The following is a 23,079-nucleotide window of genomic DNA, read 5'->3' on the forward strand; positions in this document are numbered from 1 at the left end:
ACTGCAAGAGGGCACAGGCCGGGCTGAGGGACCCCCCCGATTGCACAAATTTTTGTGCACCAGGCCTCTAGTCCTATATAATAAAAGGCTAATATGCAAATCGACCGAACGGCAGAACAACCAGTCGCTATGATGCACAGTGACCACCAGGGGGCAGGCGCTCAACGCAGGAGCTGCCCCCAGCCCGCAGGCCTGGGGGCCTGCCAGCCAACCTCTTGGTCCCTTCCCCCGGCCAGCAGGCTCTGATTGCCCGATAGGGAACAGGAAACTAGGGGTGGGTGGAGGCAGACTTGGGCGGTGCTGGGGCCCCGATCCCCCCACCGATCACCCCACACACAGAGGGCGACTGGTGGCAGCAGAGGGGGGAGGGCTGGCTGCTGGCAGCCAGGGAAGATCAGCCCTGACCACAGGCCAGGCCTAGGGACCCTACCCAGGCACGAATTTTGTGCACCAGGCCTCTAGTCCTCCTATATAATAAAAGACTAATATGCAAATTGACTGAACAGTGGAACAACCAGTCGCTATGATGCACATTGACCACCAGGGGGCAGATGCTTAACGCAGGAGCTGCTCTGGTGGTCAGTATGCTCCCACAGGGGGTGCACCACTCAGCCAGAAGCCAGGCTCACAGATGGTGAGCGTAGCGGCAGTGGCAGGAACTTCTCCTACCGCTGCGGCAGCTCTATGGACCCCTCCGGGGATGTCCCCTGAGGGGTCCTGGACTGTGAAAGGGCGCAGGCTGGGTTGAGGGTCCTTCCCCCCTCCCCTGAGTACATGAATCTCGTACACCGGGCCTCTAGTACTTTTATAAAAATCCATGATATCCCCACTCCTAGAAATGCCACATATAGTTCTCACTGCAGCATTTACTCATGAACTGAATAAATATTAACTATTATGCTAGATTCTAGAGATATGAAGATTTAGTCAATGTCCCTATATTCAATAAGCTTATGGTCGAGTAAGTATCACTATGAAGAATAAGATAGTTGGACTCAAAGACAAATAACTGATGGTAAATAAAGGGCCCCCCGCAAGAATGCCGACTACAGATATTAGCACTTTTCAAGACACTAAGACAATGTAGAATGAGACACAAACTTTCTTTAAAGGTATTTACTTAAGGTTGAGGTGGTGTGAATTCATTGAATACTAGAATTAAAAGGATATTTCTCAAATTTGGAGATAGTTCAACATTGGATAATAAAAGTACTATCTGTATTTAAAAAAGAACTAATAAAACAACAGGAAGTTATTCATATTAAGATGAACATACATGTAGGTTTTTAAATGTTATAAATTAATAAAATTCACTCCATATTAATAATTTTAACACACCAGCATCAAGTCTAAAATAAATGGACCCTCATACACATATTTCATTCTCCTATACAATAGATTCTGCAAATGAAAAGGAATGATCACATAGTATATTCTCAGAACCTGCTTTCCCTACAACATATCAGTGCTTAAACTAAAAGCAAGTAATTAAAAGTCTAGCCCTTAACAGGAACTTTCAAATTACAATTATTTTTAAAATCCTAAAGTTGAATAAGGTCTAAATTTTAGAAATAGTCAACTCTACACAAAGAGGTATAGAAATCTATTAAAATATAACTCTATAACACTTAAAGTGACTTTGTTATGAGCTTTCTTATAGGATCTTATTTGTAATACCCAGTCATGAACAAAATAATCATGTACATGTGAACTGGTAGTCATCTTTCATTAAATTCTGTGTAAATGTAACACTGCCCTATAGGAAAGAAGGTAAATAGTTTGATCTTTTTCTCCCAATTATGTTTTGACATTAATTTCCTATTTCCATAACTTAAAAAATAAGCCCCTCTGATCCGAAGCTGGGAAAAAGTGAGAGACAAAACGTTAAAATGTATCATTAACATATTTACCGGTTTGATTCGAAGCTGACCACCCACCACCTCAAGAATCGCATGTCTTCTGGACACTCTCTTGTCTGTTATCTACAGTGGAAAAAAATAAAAATTTCAAATACAGCCACCTCCCCAAAAAACAACAATAACAACCACAACAAACCATGATTGTCCTCATTGAACAAAAAAACAAAACAACTCAGAGATTAAGAGACCTGCCCCAAATTCAGAGAATAAATGGCTAAGCAGAGACTCAAGCTTGCAATCTAACAGATCCCAAAACCTACATGATGGTTTCCGTTCAAGGCAAACATTTAGTGGGGATTCTTATCAATAATATTAATAAAATGAGAAAAAATCTATATAATATGTACTTATTAGAAAATATTTCAAATACAGGAAATGTAGTGTAGGTTATGATGACCAACAGCTTTTAAAAGCAGCAGTCTACTACGTGTAAAAGGTAAGGCTATAGGCTTTGGAGTCAAGCAGACCTGCGTTTGAGCTCTGGAGCCATCAACACTACTTAAGACAACAGGAAGGTAGGAGAGGGAGTAGTGACAATCAAATGTTTACAGTGAAGACGAGACTATCATCTAATATATAAATTTGCTTTCTGTGTTTGAACCAATAGTGCTCTACTTATGCTCACAATCATTTCTGCATACAAACGTTTAAAAACTGTTTGCACTTTAAATGCTAAAATTGCCAATCAAGCCCTGGCTGCATGGCTATAAACACAATAGTTCAGCTTACCTTTGTCATTTGTGGCTGATTCATATGACAACATTTCAAGCAACAATTTAGGATAATTATTTGGTCCATCTTATGGTTACCTTGGTATCTATCATTTACCCACATCAAAACCAAAATTATAGGTAAAAGCAGACTACAGCAATGCCTAAATTCAATTAAATCCATTAGATTTGCAAAACCTGGCAAAATGTGAAACTACCAGGAATCAATACCCATTTTTTAAAGCCAGAGAACAGTTCCACACTTAAGACGGTAACTGAAAAGTAGTAACATCAACCATCACAGCAGAATGAATTCCACATCCATAAATTTTTCACACAGCTGCAAGTTAATATTTAGAATATTTTCTAAAATAAAGTATCTTTTTTATTGTTGAAAATATTACAGATCCCCTCTCTTTCCCCCACTGTCTCCCCTCCTCCTCACTCCTGCCCCCTCTCAGGCCTTCATTGAACTAAGTATCTTAAAGGCAGCCCTATTAAAATTAGCCACTATTAGCCACCATGGTTATTTCAGAAAAGTAAATATAAACTATAACGTATCCTACCAGAAAAGAAAGGATAGAAATTCAGAAGTTCCTATAATCTTCCCAATAAAGTACCTTAGTGGGCCAAAATCAACAGCAGTTATCTGGTAACCCACCTTACCATTTGCATACAGCTTTCACTTAAGTGTTGAGATTCACTATAAACAGTACTCAATACTGTCATAGCTATTATTCACATTTTACATATTTGGAAATTGAAAGCTTAGAGAATTTAAGTAACTTCTGTAGGTCATTTTTGAGTAGGTAGTCCTCCAAATTCATACTGTTATTAATAAAAATATGTGAGGAAAATATTCATGTGATTCTACATCTACATGTAATCATTCAGACATAGTTTCAATAAATGCAAATTATTCTGTGGCTGAGAGTAAGAAGTTTATATTTCTAACTCGAATACTAAGATCTCATTGTTAAGTTCAATAATACAAGTCAATTTGCTAACCAATACTATCCTATATAATAAAAGCCCAGTCACCAAAATGGCAGGATGACCAGAATGACCACAGCCCCTCGCCCTGGCTGGCCCCACACGCCAGTGAGCAGTTAGAGGTGATCAGGCAGGCAGGCAAGTGGTTAGGGGAGATAGGCAAGCAAAGGTGGTTAGGGACGATCAGGCAGGCAGGCGAGCAGTTAGGAGCCAGCAGTCCCGGATTGTAAGAGGGATGTTCAACTGCCAGTTTAGGCCCGATCCACAGGGATTCCTGCGGGATCAGGCCTAAACCAGCAGTTGGACATCCCCCAAAAGGTCCCTGATTGCGAGAGGGTGCAGGCTGGGCTGAGGGATCCCCCCTCCCATGCACGAATTTCATACACCAGGCCTCTAGTAGAGTAATAAACTGTCAAACATAAAACCATGACACATAATGATGGTTCTTGTAATTGTCCAGCTTAGGTTTCTTTTTTTCCAATCTATATTTTTGCAGGAAGTAATAATAGACTCTTCCTATCTGTCTGAAGTAGGCTTCACTGACAGACACACCAGCAAGAAAGATTTTTAAATAATATAAAAGTATAATATGACCTCTAGTGGTCATATGACTCCACACAATGTAATTTCATTGCTAGATATGCATCTCTATAAAGAACCAAAAAGTGCTTTAAAGTCTTTGAAATTAACATCCCTCAGGCATTTAGCTATAATCGTCCCTTTTAAACCATACCTCTAACAAATGAGTAAGTTTTAAAAATATTATGTTTTCTCAATGGAAAGCTTAAAGGTTTAATAAATTATCATTAAAGCTTATTTTAATTTCAGGATGGGGTGAGAAGGGTAGGTGGTAGGTCACAAATAAATTATCCTAAATATCTTAGGACCTACTTACTTTAACAGTTGATCACTGCTCCTTGTGCAGAATGAATATCCACACATTGTTATTAATATATTAACTGTAACAGCAATCATATATCAAGAACACTATACATATCATGTATTATCCTTTGTAATCTTCACAAAATCTGTGAAGAAAATACTATTATCTTCATCTTTATAGATGAGAAATGGCGGTACTTTATAGATGAGAAATGGCGGTACAGAGACATTAAGCAACTATGTGAAGTTACGTAGCCAGTGAGCAGTGGAACCAGGATTTGAACTCACAGAATCTGATTCTAGAGATACCTTTGCTCTTAACACTGTACTGCCCTCATCATCATTAGGTTAAACATTATTTTTTAGATTATTTACTACAATATACGAACAAAACTGGAAATAAAGCAGAATGGCTATTTAACAAGCAAGTAGACATTCTGATAAAATTTAAGTTCTAAATAAAGCTCCAAGAGGCCTCATTTCTCACTTGGTCCTGTTTATTCTAACAGTCATACCCAAGTCTAACAAGATGTGTTATCTAAATTCCCAATTCTCTATTCACAGTACAGAATAGAGTAGACACGGTTTAGTAAGCAAAGCATTGACAATGGCGTGGGGATAGGAGAAATGACTAATGTTGGTCTGCAAGTGGAAAGAGAAAGGCTATAGAAAAACAAAGAAACCCCAGGATTCAAAAAGAATATGCTGGCTAGAAGCTATTGAGAGTAGGGACAAATGACATAACATCATTCAAAAAGTACTAAAGTCTTACCCCAAGTTTGCTTACTGATTATAGGAGTCATCAATAAATGAAAACTTCATTTGAAAGTCAGACATTTTGGTATCTTAGCCATAAAAATAGTTAAAATCACGGAATTCCAGTTTCATATAGAATAACTGTAGCCACATAAAAATCCTAATCATACCACATACCTCCCACCATATCTAAGATCAATAAATAAAGCAAATAAAACCAACTATATCACACATCTAAAGTACTAGGAAACAGACATCACCACAAACTTTAATTTCCATGTAAGAGGGGAAAGAGACATCAAATGCAGAAGATCAAGCTTCAGGACCTATGCTGCAACCGACAGGTGGCAACTGGGAGGAAAAGAAAAAGAGAAGAGAGGACAGTGAGTCACAGATAATATCACTCCCAGAAGAGTAGTCACACCTTGAGTGGGAAATGCTGAAAACACATCTCACATCCAGCAGTTCAGATGGACAGCAAAACTGGGAATAACTTGGGCATCAATATGAATAATGATTATAATGGAATATAACACAAACAATACAAAAATAATCCATGAATTCATACTGAACTCAAGAAAGGGGGTGGGGCTAAGGCTGGGAGGAAAAGCCTTTCTTTATAAAACAATGCCTACTAAAGTAGAAGAAAAAAAAGTATCCCAAAAATCACTATTTTGTAACCACCAAAGTATGGGCTGACTCAGTAAAGGATCAATGGATGTTAATTTTCAGGTGAAAGCTTGATGGGAAACAATATTCATGAAGTCTCAAGGCATCACTCCACAGGCTACTCACAAAGGGAATGTCCTCTTCACTAGGAGAAGTCTGGCACCACCTTCCCCAACTCATCACACGAATAACATCACGGCAAACAGAACAACCAAGAGCTGGGCCTCCTGACATGCTACTCCCAGTTCACATCACCTATGGAATACTCTTACCAAGAATGCTTAACCTGAGTCTAACTATGTGGAAACAATCATTCAAATCAAACTTGTGGGCATTCTATGAAATCACTGGCCTGGACTCCTAAAGCATTAGTGCTATGAAAGACAGAACAGGTCTAGATTACAGATTATATATATGTTGTTGTTAATCCTCACCCAAGGATATTTTTTTCATTGATTTTTAGAGAGTGTTAGGGAGGTGAAGAAACAGAGAGAGAGAAACATCTATGTGAGAGAGACACATCAATTGGCTGCCTCCTGCATGTGTCCGGACCAGGGCCAGGGATCAAGCCTGCAACTGAGGTACGTGCCCTTGACCAGAATAAAATCCGGAACCCTTCAGTCTGCCGGCCAACACTCTATCCACTGAACCAAACCAGCTAGGACCAGATAATATTTGATTGGATCCTAAATTGTTTTAAATGCTAAAAAAAGACATTATTGGAAAAGTAGGATAAAACTGAATGTGGAATATTAAAATTTATTATAGTTACAAATTTCTCGAATGTGTGTATTTATTTTCTATTTATGTAGAAACATCCTTGTTCTTAGGTAAAACGTGTTGACATACTTAGGGATAAAGTGCCATAACACATGTAGTATACTTTCAAATGGGTTCAAGAGAAAGAAAAAGACAAATTAAATAAAACAATATGTTAACTATTAGTTAAACTAAGTTAGGATATATGTGTGTTCATTGTACTATTCTTTCAACTTTTCTGTAGGTCTGAAATCTTTCAAAATGAAAAGTTCAGGAAAAAATAACTAATATTTCAAAAATGCTGGTACGTAAGAGTTACCATCAAGTTAACTAGAAAATGTAGTGTACATGATTGCTAAATAACATGATAAATATAGTATATTTCTATTTATAGTCTTTTCAGTAAAATTAATAAGCATCTTTCTATTACATGTAATTTAACTAGGCACCACAACTGATAGCTAATAGGTCACAAATCACATTGTTTTTTCATTTTTACTTTGAAGAGTATACGCACCCTCCATCTCACCAGCACTCCCTGTAATCTTCCACTGAGCCCACTTTACTCTTTATGGCATACCTGGCTTCTGGTGGCATTTGAATTTGCAACTCACAATTTAAACTACACCTATACTTTTTAGATGCTAATTCTTCCCATGTGACACTGTGTACCAAATGCTACTAGTTGCTTAATCAATATCTACTCATTTCTTCTTCAGTACTAATAGTACTCCAATTTATTCGGGTAACAATGTGCCCAGAATTCTTTGTAGTGGTGGATGGCAAAGAAACACAGTTCTAGCAAAGGATATAAGAGGGATTGTGTTTTAACCACATTTTCTAGCTTCTGAATCTTCTGCTTTGATACCTAGGACATTACTGACAAGAAAAGAACTACCCCTCCCAGAGTTATGGGATTCTTAGAGATAATAAATGAATGACTCACCTGTAAGTGCACCATTTCATATGCAAACTAACCAATCCAAAACCTTACCCCCAATCCCATGGCTTTCCCTGGCTCTTACACTGCCCTAATCACCACAGGGCTAGGCATCAGACAACTAAGGGCAGCCCCAAGGGACCTCAGCTCAATAAATTATTTAAACCAGTCCATCCTAACCTGCTTCCTTGCCTTGCCCATTCATTCAGGAGAAAGCCACAGTAAAGGCTTTCCCCTCCAGTTTTCCTAGTTCTTTCCACCTTCTGCCTTCTACTGACCTAGGGTTTTCTGGTGTGGCCCTGCATGGTGTGCCCTTCTTTGCCTTGGGAACTGTGAGTAATAAATTGTCTTTTCAATGGCAATCATCTCCTGATCAGTTGGCCTCACCATACCTGATTAAAACCATAAAATCTATATTTTAAAACAGAGTAGAGCGTCTGGAAAGATTGAATTCCCGATAAAAAGAACCTGGCTCAACTGGCATTCACCTTTTGCCCTCTGCCTTTCTTTCTTCCTGCTTAAATCTGACTCCTCAAAGTACAGCAGCCATCCACGACTACAGACATGAAAACCATATGCAAAGGCTGAGCAAGGAGCACAGAAGAGTCCATTCCTGGAGTAGCTGCACCAGCCCTGACTGAATGCCCCTGTGATTCTCTATTACAGAAGAAAAACCTATTTGATTAAGCTGCCATCTACACTTTTGTGTTACTTACAGCCAAGAGCAATTATGATTAATACCCATTACTTTAGCAACTGTTATGTTGATACTAGACAACTAATAACAAATTCATTTATGCTCAGCCATTTAGAGAAAGAATATAAGAAACAGAAAAGCTAACTAAACTGAGTACTCCAGAACAAGAACGTTAATATTAAAAGAATTGGGTATCATGTGGCAGGAACTCAGAAAAGAAACCCTGATGGATACCCAGGTTGAAGGATAATACTGAAGTCACTCCTCTCCTCCTTAAGCAGCACTAAAGTGACAGCAGTTTTCTTCAGGTACTATAAAAATACCTCTTACTAAAATTCTTCATATTGTTTCTTGACTGGGGGCACGGCTCTCTGTTTTTATATAACCTTTGCATTGATACAAAGTGGTTCCCTTATCTTTGATTTTCTGGTTTGGAATTGAATGTTTCATGCATTATGATCAAAAGTTTGTGCCAGAAGAAAAGAGAGAAACATAAAAACATAAAGGAACTGTGTGTGACTTGTTTGCCACATATTCATTTTTGGCATTTATTGAAGTCAAACAAAATGAAGATTTTCTTGTGCTGCCAGGAGAAATGCTTAGATGTTTTGAATCAAGGTCTCTAACCTATTTGTTTATTATTTCCAAAATCCTAAAAATAAACCTAAATAAAGTAAAAGCAGAATAGCTACTGGACCTTGAAATAGATAGAATAGAATGGTACCACTCATTTCATTTTTGCCTATAAGTATTTACAGAAAAACCAACACCAGTTAATTTTTCTTAAGATATTTTCCCAGAGAAATTTCTGAATATCATAGACAAATATAACTCAATAATTCAATGTTCCCATTTAGCCTGCTTCCTATAAATATAAGAACAGAAAAGAGGTAAAATTTGTTTGTTTGTGTGTTGTTGTTTTTCCAGTATAAATTACATAGCCCACTAAGGCCTCAGAGAATAAAAATTTCCTTGGACAGTACTTTATACTTTTCAGTGATTTCACATAAGATTATCTAGTTTGCTCTATCAACAATTAATAAAAAATAGACCAATTCAAACTTTCATGGTAGAGAAAATAGAAAACCACCTGAGATCTGAGTTTGTGTTATGGGAAAATACACAAACCCAAAGAAGAACAAGATCTATTTTAAGCATGATTTGCATAAAATTCCTCAAAGAGCGTGTGTGTTGTGTGTGTGTGTGTGTGTGTTTGCATGTGTAAAGTCAATAAAATCTAAAATTAAGACCTGAATTGAACAGGCTGGCTACTATAAAGCAGTATTCAAGCCATAAAGTTTTCTTATCTAGAGAGCATCCCAGTATGGGGTCCAGCATACACTCCAAAGCTCAATCACCAACACCGAGACTCAACCATAACTTTACACATTAGTTTATCTTACACCTCATAAGAGCAAAAGCTAATTGACATAAGATGTTTATTATTTCACTTGGAATTTACCCAAGTCCAATTTATGATATTAAGAAAAGACAACTTTGGCCTGATCGGTGTGGCTCAGTGGTTGAGTATCCACCTATGAACCAGGAGATCCTGGTTCAATTCCCAGTCAGGGAACATGCAGGTTGCAGGCACAATCCCCAATAGGGGGCGTGCAGGAGGCGCCAATAACTGATGTTTCTATCTCTTTCTCCCTCTCCCTTCCTCTCTGAAATCAATAGAAATATATATTATTAAAAAAAAGAAAAGAAAGGACAACTTTGAGAAAATATATTTGGTTTTGGCCATAAGCTCTCTAAGTCAGTGATGGTGAACATATGACAGGCATGTCAGAGGTGACACACAAACTCATTTTTTTGGTTGATTTTTCTTTGTTAAATGGTATTTAAATATATAAAATAAATATCAAAAATATAAGTCTTTGTTTTACTATGGTTGCAAATATCAAAAAATTTCTATATGTGACACGGCACCAGTGTTAAGTTAGGGTGTTTCAAAATGCTGACACGCCGAGCACAAAAGGTTTGCCATCACTGCTCTAGGCAGACTCCAATTTACAAATAAGCTTACAAAGGTTATTAGTATACTGGAGGTGAAGCAGTTTTTTGAAATTTGTGAATATACTTTTCCATAAGAATAACAGGTAAGGTTATCAGGCTATCTCACAAATACCTATTTAATCCACAATGCTGATGAAATGTGGATCATGTAGATTTTAAAAGTAAAATCCAATACTTTCTGATCTCCTAATTCAAGGTTGCTGAATTGTTAGCCATTATGATGGAAATGTGCTGACTTGCTGCTGTTGAAATTTCAACTCACCTAACCTGTTTGCTTGCAATGCAGCTTGCAGAGTGAATGCTATACAAGTGTGAGAACATCATCTTCATCATCAATATATTATGACAGAGACAACATAGTGAGTAAATGCATAAGAAAAGTTTAGGAGGACAAAACTGCATTTAAATCCTCATTTGAGACTTTAGTAAATTAAAGTTTCTTAATTGTTACTTATTTAGTCCAGTTCAGCAGACCTTTCTTAAAGACCTATTCTGTGCCAAGCATCCTTCACAGTGTGTCTAGAAGTGGTGTTGAACTCTGGTTTCATAACAGAATCATCTTCAAAGCTTTAAAAAACACAGATATCCAGAAACCACCTACGGAATCAAGTTACCAGAGAAAGGAGTTCGTACAGAAATATGAAGGCATATGAAAAAAAAGGCAGATAATTTTTATATACATAAGAAAAGTAACTCACTACACACCTACCAGAAGGCCCAAAGCCAAAGCACTGACAATACCAAACTCTGATGAAGATTTGGGATGGAACTCTCATTCATTGCTGGTAGAAATGTAAAATGGTACAGCCACTTTGGAAGACAGTTGGCCGTTTCTTACAAAACTAAATACATTCTTACCATACAATCCTGTTCATAGATGTTTAAAACAGCCTTCGTCATAACTGTCAAACTTGGAAGTAACCAAGATGTCCTTCAGTAGGTAAATGGATAAACTATAGAACATCCAGACAATGGAATATTACTCATCATTAAAAAGCCATGAAAAGCTATGGAAACTTAAGTACATATTACTAAGTAAAAGAAGCCAATCTGATAAGTCTACATATGCATACTGCATGATTCCATTGATATGATATTCTGCAAGAGGTACAACTATAGAGACAGTGAACAGTTCATTAGTTGCCAGGTGCTGGGAGGGAAAGGAAGGATGAATAGACAGAGCACAGAGGATTCTCCAGACAGTAAAACTATTCTGTGTGGTACTACAATGGTGGATACATGTCATTACACATTTGTCAAAACCCACAGAATGTACACAAAGACTGAACCCCACTGTAAACTATGAACTTTGGGCAATAATGACATGTCAATATAAGTTTATAGAACATACCACTGTCGTACAGGATGTTGATAGTGGGGGAGGCTGCAGATGGGGGTGGGGGGCAGAGGTAGATGGGACTCTGTACTTTCAACTCAATTCTGCCTAAAACTGCTAACTAACAAGTGCTATAAAAATATTGTCTGTAAAAAGTTAAATGGGACCATTGTTGTAATGATTATCCCACAAGTCTAGTCAGCACTTATCCGATTATCCAATATGCCTACACTTTTAAACCTTAGAGGCTGAAATGGTACATTCTTTTAGTCTGAAAGGGACCTTCCCTCCCTACCACCCACTCTCCACCGACCAAAATTCTACCTATTCTAACACTTCATAATCACTGACATATTGAGGAAGCCTTACTTCCTTCCTGTTCACTCACTCAGGTTGCCTGACTGGCTCCAGTCCCACTTGAGGTTGTGACTTATTTAGTTACTTGCTTCTATGTCTCTCATACCTATTAAACTTTAAGTTTCTTGAGAGTAAAGATTTGTTTCTCTTTTATCCCTCCCATCTGACTCTAGTATATATTCATCAACTATTTTCTGAGTTTACTAAAATATTAGTCAACTAAATACGAAGAATGTTAACACCACGAATGTTGCTCCTTAAGCTTTAACAATGGGTAGCACTGCTTCTTTGTTAAAATGCACTTCCAAAAGCAAACTCTATATCCTTTTTACCCTAAAGTACAAATAGACTCTCTTTTGAGGACTGGAAGAGTGAGAGGTTGAGACACAGAACAGGAAGGACGAGATCATGTGCCAGACATGTATTAGGCTCAATAATTAAGGAAGGAAGGAGCAAAACCTAGCAGCTAGGAATGCTTGGCACACTCCCTTGGGATAAACCTTGTTGGACAAGGTTAGGACTAGCATTCCAAGAGAGCCAGTGAGATTCTGCACAAGCAGGAACAGTACAGAGTTGCCAGAATGAGGAGCAGTTACTTTGGAGAAACTTTGTGGGACACTTACAACATTCTTACAAGTGGTAAACTGATGCCACTTGAAGAGTCCACACTAAAGTCCATGACTCCCCCACGTGCAACTGGGGACCTCTTCTCTTTTTCATTAAAGCAGTAGATTCAATTACTGTAGGGAATCTCACTAGATAGATATCTGGTGCTGTCCTATTTCCCTGGAGGAAAATAGATCAAAAAGGAATGTCATCTAATTCGTGCTGTCAAAACAGAATAAGAAAATTTTGAAATCAAAAACAGTAGTTTTAGCCCTGACCGGTTTGGCTCAGTGGATAGAGCATCGGCCTGCGGACTGAAGGGTCCCCGGTTCGATTCCGGTCAAGGGCATGTACCTTGGTTGTGGGCACATCCCCAGTACGGGGCGTGCAGAAGGCAGCTGATCGATGTTTCTCTCTCATCGATATTTCTAACTCTCTATCCCTCTCCCTTCCTCTCTGTAAAAAAATCAATAAAATATATATTTTAAAAAAAACAACAGTTTTGCCCAGCTGGCATAGCTCAGTGCTTAAGCATCAACCTACGAACTATGAGGTCATGGTTCGATTCCTCGTCAGGGCACATGCCCAGGTTGTGAGCTCGATCCTCAGTGCGAGGCATGCAGGAGGCAGCCGATCAATGATTCTCTCTCATCATTGACATTTCCATTTCTCTCTCCCTCTCCTGTCTTCTCTGAAACCAATCTATACTAATAAAAGGGTAATATCCCAATTAGACCGGGAGACCAGACGTCCTATCGGACAAAGCCATGGTGGCAGGGCTAAGGCATGGAACAGCTGTTAAACCTCAGAGGGAAGGGGGGGGGGGGCAGGTAAGTGATCAACCAAAGGACTTGTATGCATGCAGATAAGCATAACCAATGGACACAGACACAAGGGGGGGGGGCCTGTGCTAGGGGGGTAGGAGCCTCCAGGGAGAGGTAAATAGGGGGAAAAGGAGACATATGTAATACTTTCAACAATAAAGAATTTAAATTAAAAACAAACATATATATATATATATATATATTTTTTAAACAAATAAATAAATAAACCAGTAGTTTTCATTTAAGAGTATTAAGCTGTACAAACACACACACACACACACACACCTTTAGGACTGACTTCCTTCTCACAACTTTTCCTGCTTGGAGAAGGGTTCTTGCGCTAATACCAATGGTTCCATTTAGACACTGGAGGTTAACCAGAATAACAGTCCATACCCATTACTCCCTGGCATTAGCTCACTGGCACAGGTTTGTCTCCACCGTCCAAGAGAAAACTAGAGGGCATCAACCCATGTCTCATATTTGGATGCCCCACAGTGCTAGTCTACAAAATGTGTTGCACAAAGTGGGCACTAAAAAAGAAATGTTGACTATTAAGAAAATATGCATGTACATATTTAGAAGGAAAGCTACAAAATTTCAGAATGCAGCAGACCACTTTTCTAATTCTTAAACATCCCAAAGAGGGTGGAGATTAAACAGCTTAGTGCCACTTTGGGTCCAAAACCTTACGTGTGGCCTTTAAATAACCGATCTACAACTCAATTTTCTCATCTGAACAATGAGGATAAAAAGAGCACCTAACTCCCATGGTTTTGAACGGATTAAAGAACTTGGTATGCCTGCAACACTACACACCCTATAAGGGTTAGCTACTGAAAGACTATACCGATAAAAGTGAGGCCATCAGTCACACAAATGAGGCCAAAAACTTAAAAGAAATTATTCTAGAAAACATAAATTCAGGGGTTGGCAAACGTTTTTTCTATAATGAGCCAGATATTAGTGTAAATATTGTGGTTTGTCAAGTCAAGAGGCAATATCCACAGCCCTTGGAGCAATTATTCCCCCTGAAAGGCTAACAGGTTCTTTGTTTGTTTACATTTTCCACTTTAAAAATTAAGGGCCATTCTTAGGACGCAGGCCCATTCCAAAACAGGCTGGATTTGGACCCAGGGCCACAGTCTGCCGACCACTGGATGAGATGATAATGATGATAACACAAGTCCGTGCTTTTTAAAGGCAACATAAGGGAAACGTGTGTGAGAGGATTCAAATTGAGTGAAAAACGTGCTGCCCCCAAACTTTTAAAATCCAGACATGGCCGGCGTGGTGGGGAATAGGTTCAGGAGGGAAAGGGCCGCAGAAGCGAGCGAGATCGTTCGCTGCACGGCTCTAGGGTCCGGCCGAGCCCTCGCACACTTACTCCCAGCAGCGGCCCGCGGCCGATCACCGTCTCCCCGGGCGCCAGGGCCACCCGGGGGCCGCCGTCCCGCGGCTGCAACTCAAAGCCCCCGGACATGGCGGCGAGGATCAGGCCCCTCCGCCAGGAGATGGTCCCGCAGCCGTTTCCGCCTTCCAGGGACACGCGCGGAGCCTGGACAGGCCCCCCGGAAAAACACAGGGGGGGAGCTGAAATTGGCCTGGGTGTGTCAAGTTCTCCCGCAGCTGGGGCCCAAGTGACGCGTCTCGAGTCCTGCCTCTCCACTTGGACCAGTGACGCAAGCGAGGATTCCCCCTTTGCCAGTACCCCAACTACTGTTTAAAACCCCAGCTGAGCCCGTCCCCTTCCCTTCCCACCGCCCACCTGGCTGGGAGGACGCCGGACCTTGTAGTCCATAGAGCCGTCCTTCTCCTGTCTGGTCCAGCGGAGACGCCCTAGTAAAACTACCGATCCCAAAAGGCAATGCGCGCTCCTCTCTACGCCAACGCGTAATCAGAGTCAGCGCGCTCCACTCTACGCCAAGCCGAAGTCAGAGTCAGCGCGCGCTCCTCTCCATGGCAACGCGAAATCAGAGTCAGCCCGCGCTCCTCTCCATGGCAACGCGAAATCAGAGTCAGCGCACGCTCCTCTCCATGCCAACGCGAAATCAGAGTCAGCAGCGCACTCCTCTTCGCGCCAAGGCAAATTCAAAAATCAGCGCGCGCTCCTCTCCACGCCAAGGCCAAATTGGCGGGCTCCTCTTTGCGCAAATGTGAAATCAGAGTGGGCGGTGCGCTCCTCTTTGCGCCAATGCGAAATCAGAGTCGGCAAGGCGGGGCTAGAGTGGGCGGGGCCAGGGGACTCGCGGGGGATGGGATTCAGTGGCCAGGGGACTCAAATTGCCAGAGAAGCCAGCACCTTCCAGCGGGTAAGTTCATTCCTTCCCTTTCTGCCCGCGTCCAGCCCTCCAGCCGGCTGTCTCGGGGCCGGGTCCCTGAGCCAGGGTTGCCTCCGCTCAGCGCCGCAGAGCTGAACTGACAGCCGGTGCTCAGAGTTGTTATTGTCAGCTGTGTTCTTGAGCTGTCAGCTGCAGCCTGCGTGGGGCACGCAAAAAGGGGGGCTCAGGGGGGACGCGAGGTCACTTCTTCCGACTTGCGGGGTCTGGACAGGGTGGGGGGCTTCCCGAGAGCCGGGAGGCGCCCGCGGCCAGGTCTCTCCTGCCTCTGGATCCATCTCCGTCCGAGTGACACCTGAACGGGGACGAGCCCTTCCCTAATTCCAGAGGTAATTCGGCAGTTTGGTTCGTAAAGAAAAGGCAGAAAGAGGATCGTTTTCTAGGCATCCAGGCAAAACTGGACTCATAAGAAAGATGTCTAGTGGGATTTTAGGACCCTCACCAAGGTACCCCCGACCCCCACTGTTAAATTCAAAAGCCTTCTTCTGTCTCCTGTGGAGTAACTAATGAGAGGGGAATTTATTCCCCAATGAGATCCTGGAAGTAGTAACAAGTAGCAATGTTCTCCTAATATGAGATTCTTTTCAAGAATATGGTGGTTTGGCTTTGGTTTGTTTTGATGATGAGACGGGAAGGTGCATCACAAAAACTTGGGGATGACTCATAAAACTTGTGTTTACCCCTTTGGTTTTTTACTTCCCCAAAGCCTCAAGAGGAAGTCCTCTGTTGCATGAATACAGGCCCTAAAATTCTAACCACCAGTTATTTTGGATCATAAACAACCAAATGAACAGGAGCAACTGTGGCCTTGGTAAGTCCAGAAACTTGTAGGTGAGTAGCTCATCTAGAAAGGGAAATTGTCATGAGCTAAGTTAAAAGAAGTATTTAGCTGTATTTCAAACCCCTCCTCTAACACCATCACTCTCTACTATAGAAGGAAGTGCAAAATGAAATAAACCAATTTTAAGTAAGTATAAGCTGTCTTTATATGCAAAAAATAGCTGCATGCTTTCAACTGATTTTGGAAGCCTACACCATACACCTCAGAGAAATTAGCTGAAACTGGACTTTTTTTTCAGTTAGGAAAAAAAAAACACCTTTATTTATTATTTCAACTTATAATTACTTGTATACAAAACACTTTCAATATAGTAACTAGTGATAGAAGTAAAGGTACAAGATTAGTTTTCTGTTTACTTGTTTTTAACATTTTATTGAATTTATTGGGGTGACATTGGTCAATAAAATTATATAGGTTTGGGGGGTACAATTCTCCAATTCTATAATATATCATCTGTATATTGTATTGTGTGTTCACCATCCCAATTGTTAGTTAACTGCTGTACCTAGCTGAATTATAAATATTGTTTATAGTGGTTGGTCACTGTTGCTTGATAGCCTCAGTGACTATTATCCTTGCTTCATAATTAATTGTGCAAGTAGGATAACTTCAAGAGACCATTTCTAAAATACTTATCATGAAATTGAATATTTGAGTCTTTGTGTCATTGTAACCCTCTTATTCATTTCAGATAGTATTTGTGTCAAATGTGAGTACCTGCCCATTAGGCACAAGTTGATAAACAATTATTATATAAACTATAAATGTCCATCAGGTTTATGATGAGGTTGCAAATTGTAGGTGAAGACCTTAATGACAAGGCATCAGTTCCCACAGACAGTGAGTATTCAGGAGCTTAATAGAATTGAATCCCACATATTTTTAAAGGTACTTTCAATAAATAGTTGGAATGTGTTCTCACAATAGGCATTTCTACTAAACTCAGTAAATCATAATCTGTGAAGAATCGCTTCTTTTTTGTTAAGACCATGTTTTTTGGAAGCAAGCAGAAAGACAGATGTTTACTAACAAACCCATTTACTAACAATATTAAAAAGAAGAAGAAAAGTAACAGTTGTTGAGTGTCTCCAACGTGCAATTCAGAAGTGAGGCTAGATCAGGGGTGGGCAAACTTTTTGACTCGAGGGCCACAATGGGTTCTTAAACTGGACCGGAGGGCCGGAACAAACGCATGGATGGAGTGTTTGTGTGAACTAATATAAATTCAAAGTAAACATCATTACATAAAAGGGTACGGTCTTTTTTTTTTTTAGTTTTATTCATTTCAAACGGGCCAAATCCGGCCCGCGGGCCGTAGTTTGCCCACGGCTGCTCTAGTATATATTCATCAACTATTTTCTGAGTTTACTAAAATATTAGTCAACTAAATACGAAGAATGTTAACACCACGAATGTTGCTCCTTAAGCTTTAACAATGGGTAGCACTGCTTCTTTGTTAAAATGCACTTCCAAACAATATATCCTTTTTACCCTAAGTTACAAATAGACTCTTTTTTGAGGACTGGAAGAGTGAGAGGTTGAGACACAGAACAGGAAGGATGAGATCATGTGCCAGACATGTATTGGGCTCAATAATTAAGGAAGGAAGGAGCGAAACCTAGCAGCTAGGAATGCTTGGCACACTCCCTAGGGATAAACCTTGTTGGACAAGGTTAGGACTAGCATTCCAAGAGAGCCAGTGAGATTCTGCAAAAAGCAGGAACAGTACAGAGTTGCCAGAATGAGGATCAGTTACTTTGTAGAAACTTTGTGGGACACTTACAACATTCTTACAAGTGGTAAACTGATGCACTTGAAGAGTCCACACTAAAGTCTATGACTCCCCCACGTGCAACTGGGGACCTCTTCTCTTTTTCATTAAAGCAGTAGATTCAATTACTGTAGGGAATCTCACTAGATAGATATCTGGTGCTGTCCTATTTCCCTGGAGGAAAATAGATCAAAAAGGAATGTCATCTAATTCGTGCTGTCAAAACAGAATAAGAAAATTTTGAAATCAAAAACAGTAGTTTTGCCCAGCTGGCATGGCTCAGTGGTTAGGCATAAACCTATGAACTATGAGGTCATGGTTCAATTCCTGGTCAGGGCACATGCCCAGGTTGTGAGCACGATCCTCATTGTGGGGCATGCAGGAGACAGCTGATCAATGATTCACTCTCATCATTGATGTTTCTATTTCTCTCTCCCTCTCCTGTCTTCTCTGAAACCAATCTATACTAATAAAAGGGTAATATCCCAATTAGACCGGGAGACCTTCCAGGAGACCAGATCTCCTTTCCGACAAAGCCATGGTGGCGGGGCTGAGGCAGGGGTGGTTAGGGGAGGTCAGGCCAGCTGGGGGGTGGGGAGGCAGTGGGGGCAAGCAGGCCGGCAGGCAGGGGCAGTTGGAGGCAAGCAGGCTGGCGAGGGGGGGGGGGCAGTTGGGGGCGAGCCGGTTGGGGGGGGGGGGGGGCAGTTGGGGGCAATCAGGCCAGGAGGCAGAGTGGTTAGAGGCAATCAGGCAGGCAGGCAGGTGAACGGTTAGGAGCCAGCGGTCCCGGATTGCGAGAGGGATGTCCGACTGCTGGTTTAGGCCCGAACCCCCAGGGTTCGGGATTCGGACTTTCCCCAAGGGGTCCCAAATTGGAGAGGGTCCAGCCCAGGCTGAGAGCCCCCCCCCCCCCCCCCGAAGGAATATTGTGCACCGGGCCACTAGTAAAAATATATTTTAACTGATGAACAATAGTAGATCAAGAGACATAGAAGTTGCCTCCATCTGCCAGGGACACAGGCAGCCTGAGTGGTTTCGAAAATAAAGGAATTCACATGTCAAAAAAAACGCGAGAGAGAGAGAGACATAGAACCATTGAACAGACCATTTAACCTCAGAGGGAAGGGTAAGAGTGGGGGGGTGAGGGGCGGGCAGGTAAGTGATCAGCCAAAAGGACTTGTATGCATTAGAATAAGCATAACCAATGGCCACAGACACAAGGGGGGGGGGCCATGTGCTGGGGGGTAGGAGCCGCCAGGGAGGGGTAAATAGGGGGAAAAGGAGACATATGTAATGCTGGGGGCCAGCCCCAGCGGTCCAGGGGTTCCCAAAGGTTTGGACGGAGTCGGCGAAGAATGTTTTACACGGAGACAGCGTTCAGAACTCTCTAGCTCTCTTTAGTCTCCGTGGATCTTCCCTGTGCCTGGCTGAGGCCACAGAGAGAGATCCCAAGGCAAGCTGAGCCTTTATTTTATAGTGAGTGGTAAACAAGGTAGTGGTTTCTATAGTTACACAGTAAGTTACACTGTTGTAAGTTTCACTTGTTTTTGTTCTTGTTGCACTTCCCTCAGCCCATTAGCTTCCAGAGTAAGATCTAAGGAGCTCTATACAAGGTCAAGCCTAATTATGCTAAGAGGACTGTGCTCTCTAAGCTGGGAATTGTTTTTGTCTTTGCCCACAGGTCAGTCCGAGGCTTAACCCTATATCAGTTCCCCACATCTCACCCTTCTTTTATTTTTTAAGCTACCATAATGACAGTAAAATTTAAGCATCAAACTTAAGCATCAAGAACAAAACTCTGGCTATTAAAACAATAACAAAACAATGCCAATGCAAAACCCAAAACATTTTAAAACTTATGCATAACATTTCAAGAACAAAAAATGTTTTAAGTCCCAATTTCAACGTCCAACAGTTCTGAGTCCAAGTTTCAATGTCCGACAGTTCCTTATGTGTACATGTCAGCAATGATATTTCAGTTCTGGATGGTGGACAAATGGTGGCAATGCAGGTCCGACCCTCTCTGGTTTGATCCTGTGCAACCTGCAGCGACGCACAGCTGCTGACTGCTAGCATGGCAAAGTGTCGTCGGCGTCTCCATCTCTGAACTGTCTCTCCTCTTGTCTTCATGGCTGGAGCATTCCTGAGAATTCCTCTCTGTTGCAGGAATCCACATGGTCTTGAAGTTGTTTTCTGAAAATATACAAACATATTCTCGACCGAAGGTTAATAAAGTGAATTTTACTTGGGGTCCTTTTTATATCTGTCCAAATGATTTTCCTTTGGCTTATTTTGACACCATGTGTGTTTTCCTGGGTATCTTGCTGTTAGCATTATAAATAAAAAAAATTTTCTAGATGTGATTTAGTTACAGGATATTTTTCCTTACATGGTATTTTTCCACTATCCCCCCTTTTTTTGATTTAGTCTAGATAACTTTAAATTTTAATGTTTTTGCACAAAAATATGACTGTTTTAGGTTCATTGCATGTTAAGCAATTTTTCCATGAAATGAAAATTTTGGTTAATACTTCTTGAGCCAATTTTAATTAATCTGAAAACTTGACTGCTATTTTACTGTCAAATTTAATACTCTAACAACAATCTTAGTTTACACTGTAAATATTAATGGAAAGGATTATTTTGCATCCTTGAGGAGGCCCTGAGCATTCCTGGTGTTAGGCTGGATGTAGATATAGGGTAGCTGTTGTCAGCCAAGTCTCTGTTGTCTGGGTACTGATCTCAGCTGGGCCAAGTCTCTTTCTGTTACCTGGGTCCCGATCTGGGCTGGGCATGGGAAGCAAGAAGCAGCCATGGGGACAGGAGACCTTCCTCAGAAGGGGCGAGTGTTCAAGCCCCTGCACCATTGGGGGGGTGAGGATCTGTGCCCCACCTCTGTTGAACCCCAAGTTCTCTTCTGCTGGCCCCTCTGTGACTGTGCCTGTCTTAGGTTGTTCCTCCCTGAGGAATCTTACCCGTCTTTGACTAACCAGCCAAGCTCCGGGGCCAAGCAGGGTGATGTGAGGTTCAGTTCTGTCTCCTTGGTAGTCTATGTCCCTCTGGTCTCCATGCCCAGCAACTGCCTTTGGATTCCCTCGCCTGCTGGCGGGGCCCCAGCATTGATCATGGGGAACCCAGGTTTCTTCTCCAGAGAGGGCCCAGCTTACACCATTGGGCAAGAGACAGATCCATGGTACCAGCTTTTCATGATCCCAGCTCGAACGGAGAGCTCAGATAACAGCTGTAGACAATTAGAATCCTCTTGGCAAAAAAAGGTCAAGAGAGGTCAATATAGAATGCTTAAGTGCCTTCCCAAGAGGGAATAAATCCCTTCAGTGTCCTTAAAACATTCAAAGAATTAGTTTGTAAGTTTGTTTGAGATAAATGCACAATATACTGTTGTAAAGCATCAAAAATTATGAATAAAACTTGTAGAATAATATCATGTAAGAATATTCTTTGCTCTAGGTCATGACAACTTAATTTTAAACTGGCTGTCTCAATGTTTGGAATGAGGAACCTAGTTAGCAAAAAAAAAAAAAAAACAAAAAAAAAAAACAATTTACAGAAGCAGAGACAACATGTTATCCAAATTACAGTTTTGGGTAAACACATTATCTAGAGTCCTTGGGTAACCTAGGTTAAACTTAGGCATGTTATCTAAATTTACAGTTTTGGGTCTCCAGAACACTGAGTTGACACGCTAACGAGCCCTCTGACCTTGGGATAGCTGTGCTGTCCTTCCCAGGTAAAGGAAAAATGTGCCTACTAAGACCAGTATGAAAAGTTATAGTTTTTACCTGAATTAATTGTTACCATACTTCACTTTACCGTGCCCCAGGTGGTCTCTGGGCAGTTGGTTGTCTGGTTTGTCTTCCTCCTGCTGGGTTATACTTGGAGAACTTCAATTTAAAAGGAAATCTTTTTCTTTTACAAAAAGTAACCTATAGGGTTACTTCCTGGATGTTGACTGATAGTGCCGCAAGGCCATGTATTACAAGTCAAAGTCATGACACATTTATGGTGACTGTACTTTCAGATTTGGTATTTTAATAGCAAATCATTAGATTATCCTATAAATATTAGTGGAAGATATTTCACAATTTTAAAATTCTCCTTTTTATTAAATTTAAAATATTTTTAAACAGCATTCCCTATCGGCTTATTTGCATATACAGAGGGATCATGGGAAGCCTTCAGTAACTTTTTAGAAGAATTTTACTTTACTAGGATTCAATTGCTTACAAAGATTAGTAAATTTAGTAACGTTTTATTCTGATACACGAGGTGCAAACGCTGCCCCACCTCCAGCCTAATTTAAAATGCAGCGACAAGGAGCTTTTGTTATTTTAAATTACATCTTAAAATTCTACTGCTGTATTTTAAGAAATATCAAACAAAATAACTTGTTTTGCCCTTTCTTAGAGGCAAAAACTTAAAATATATTTATTAATTTATATTTGATAAAGCTTTCCATGTGATTTCAAGTATATTAAATCGGCTTTATTAAAAATCCTTTAAGAAGAGAGAATAAACTTTTGAAAACATTTCAGGGCCCGTGAAATGTCTCAAAGTCATTCCTTGGTTATAGTTTTGAAATCTAATTTGAAAGACCATCAACATTATGTGTATATTTGATTTTAAGATTAATACCTTTTATA

At 40.7% G+C, this 23,079-nt stretch overlaps 1 protein-coding gene and 1 long non-coding RNA gene across 5 annotated transcripts in view; one reads left to right on the forward strand and one right to left on the reverse strand.

Annotated features, from left to right (window-relative positions):
• The window catches only part of APLF (aprataxin and PNKP like factor), a 60,051-nt gene extending 44,700 nt beyond the window's left edge, over positions 1–15,351 (reverse strand). Inside the window, exons 1-2 of one of the 4 annotated variants that reach the window (XM_014459393.2) lie at positions 15,236–15,351; positions 1,911–1,982 (exon numbers count right to left, since the gene is read on the reverse strand). In XM_014459393.2, the coding sequence (XP_014314879.2) occupies positions 1,911–1,982; positions 15,236–15,268 (105 nt within the window). In that variant the 5' untranslated portion in view covers positions 15,269–15,351. Of the gene's footprint in view, positions 1–1,910; positions 1,983–14,854; positions 15,129–15,235 lie in introns of those variants that run through there. The other 3 variants (XM_023757446.1, XM_006092984.3, XM_023757447.1) reach the window with 3 other exon arrangements.
• Positions 15,352–15,672: 321 nt separating this feature from the next.
• LOC106697855 overlaps positions 15,673–23,079 on the forward strand; it is a 13,714-nt gene continuing 6,307 nt past the window's right edge. Inside the window, exon 1 of the long non-coding RNA XR_002830323.1 lies at positions 15,673–15,779. This is a non-coding gene — a long non-coding RNA (uncharacterized LOC106697855). The remainder of the gene's footprint in view (positions 15,780–23,079) is intronic.

This window comes from Myotis lucifugus, unplaced genomic scaffold (genome assembly GCF_000147115.1).
Source record: "Myotis lucifugus unplaced genomic scaffold, Myoluc2.0 scaffold_108, whole genome shotgun sequence".
Lineage (NCBI taxonomy): Eukaryota > Metazoa > Chordata > Mammalia > Chiroptera > Vespertilionidae > Myotis > Myotis lucifugus.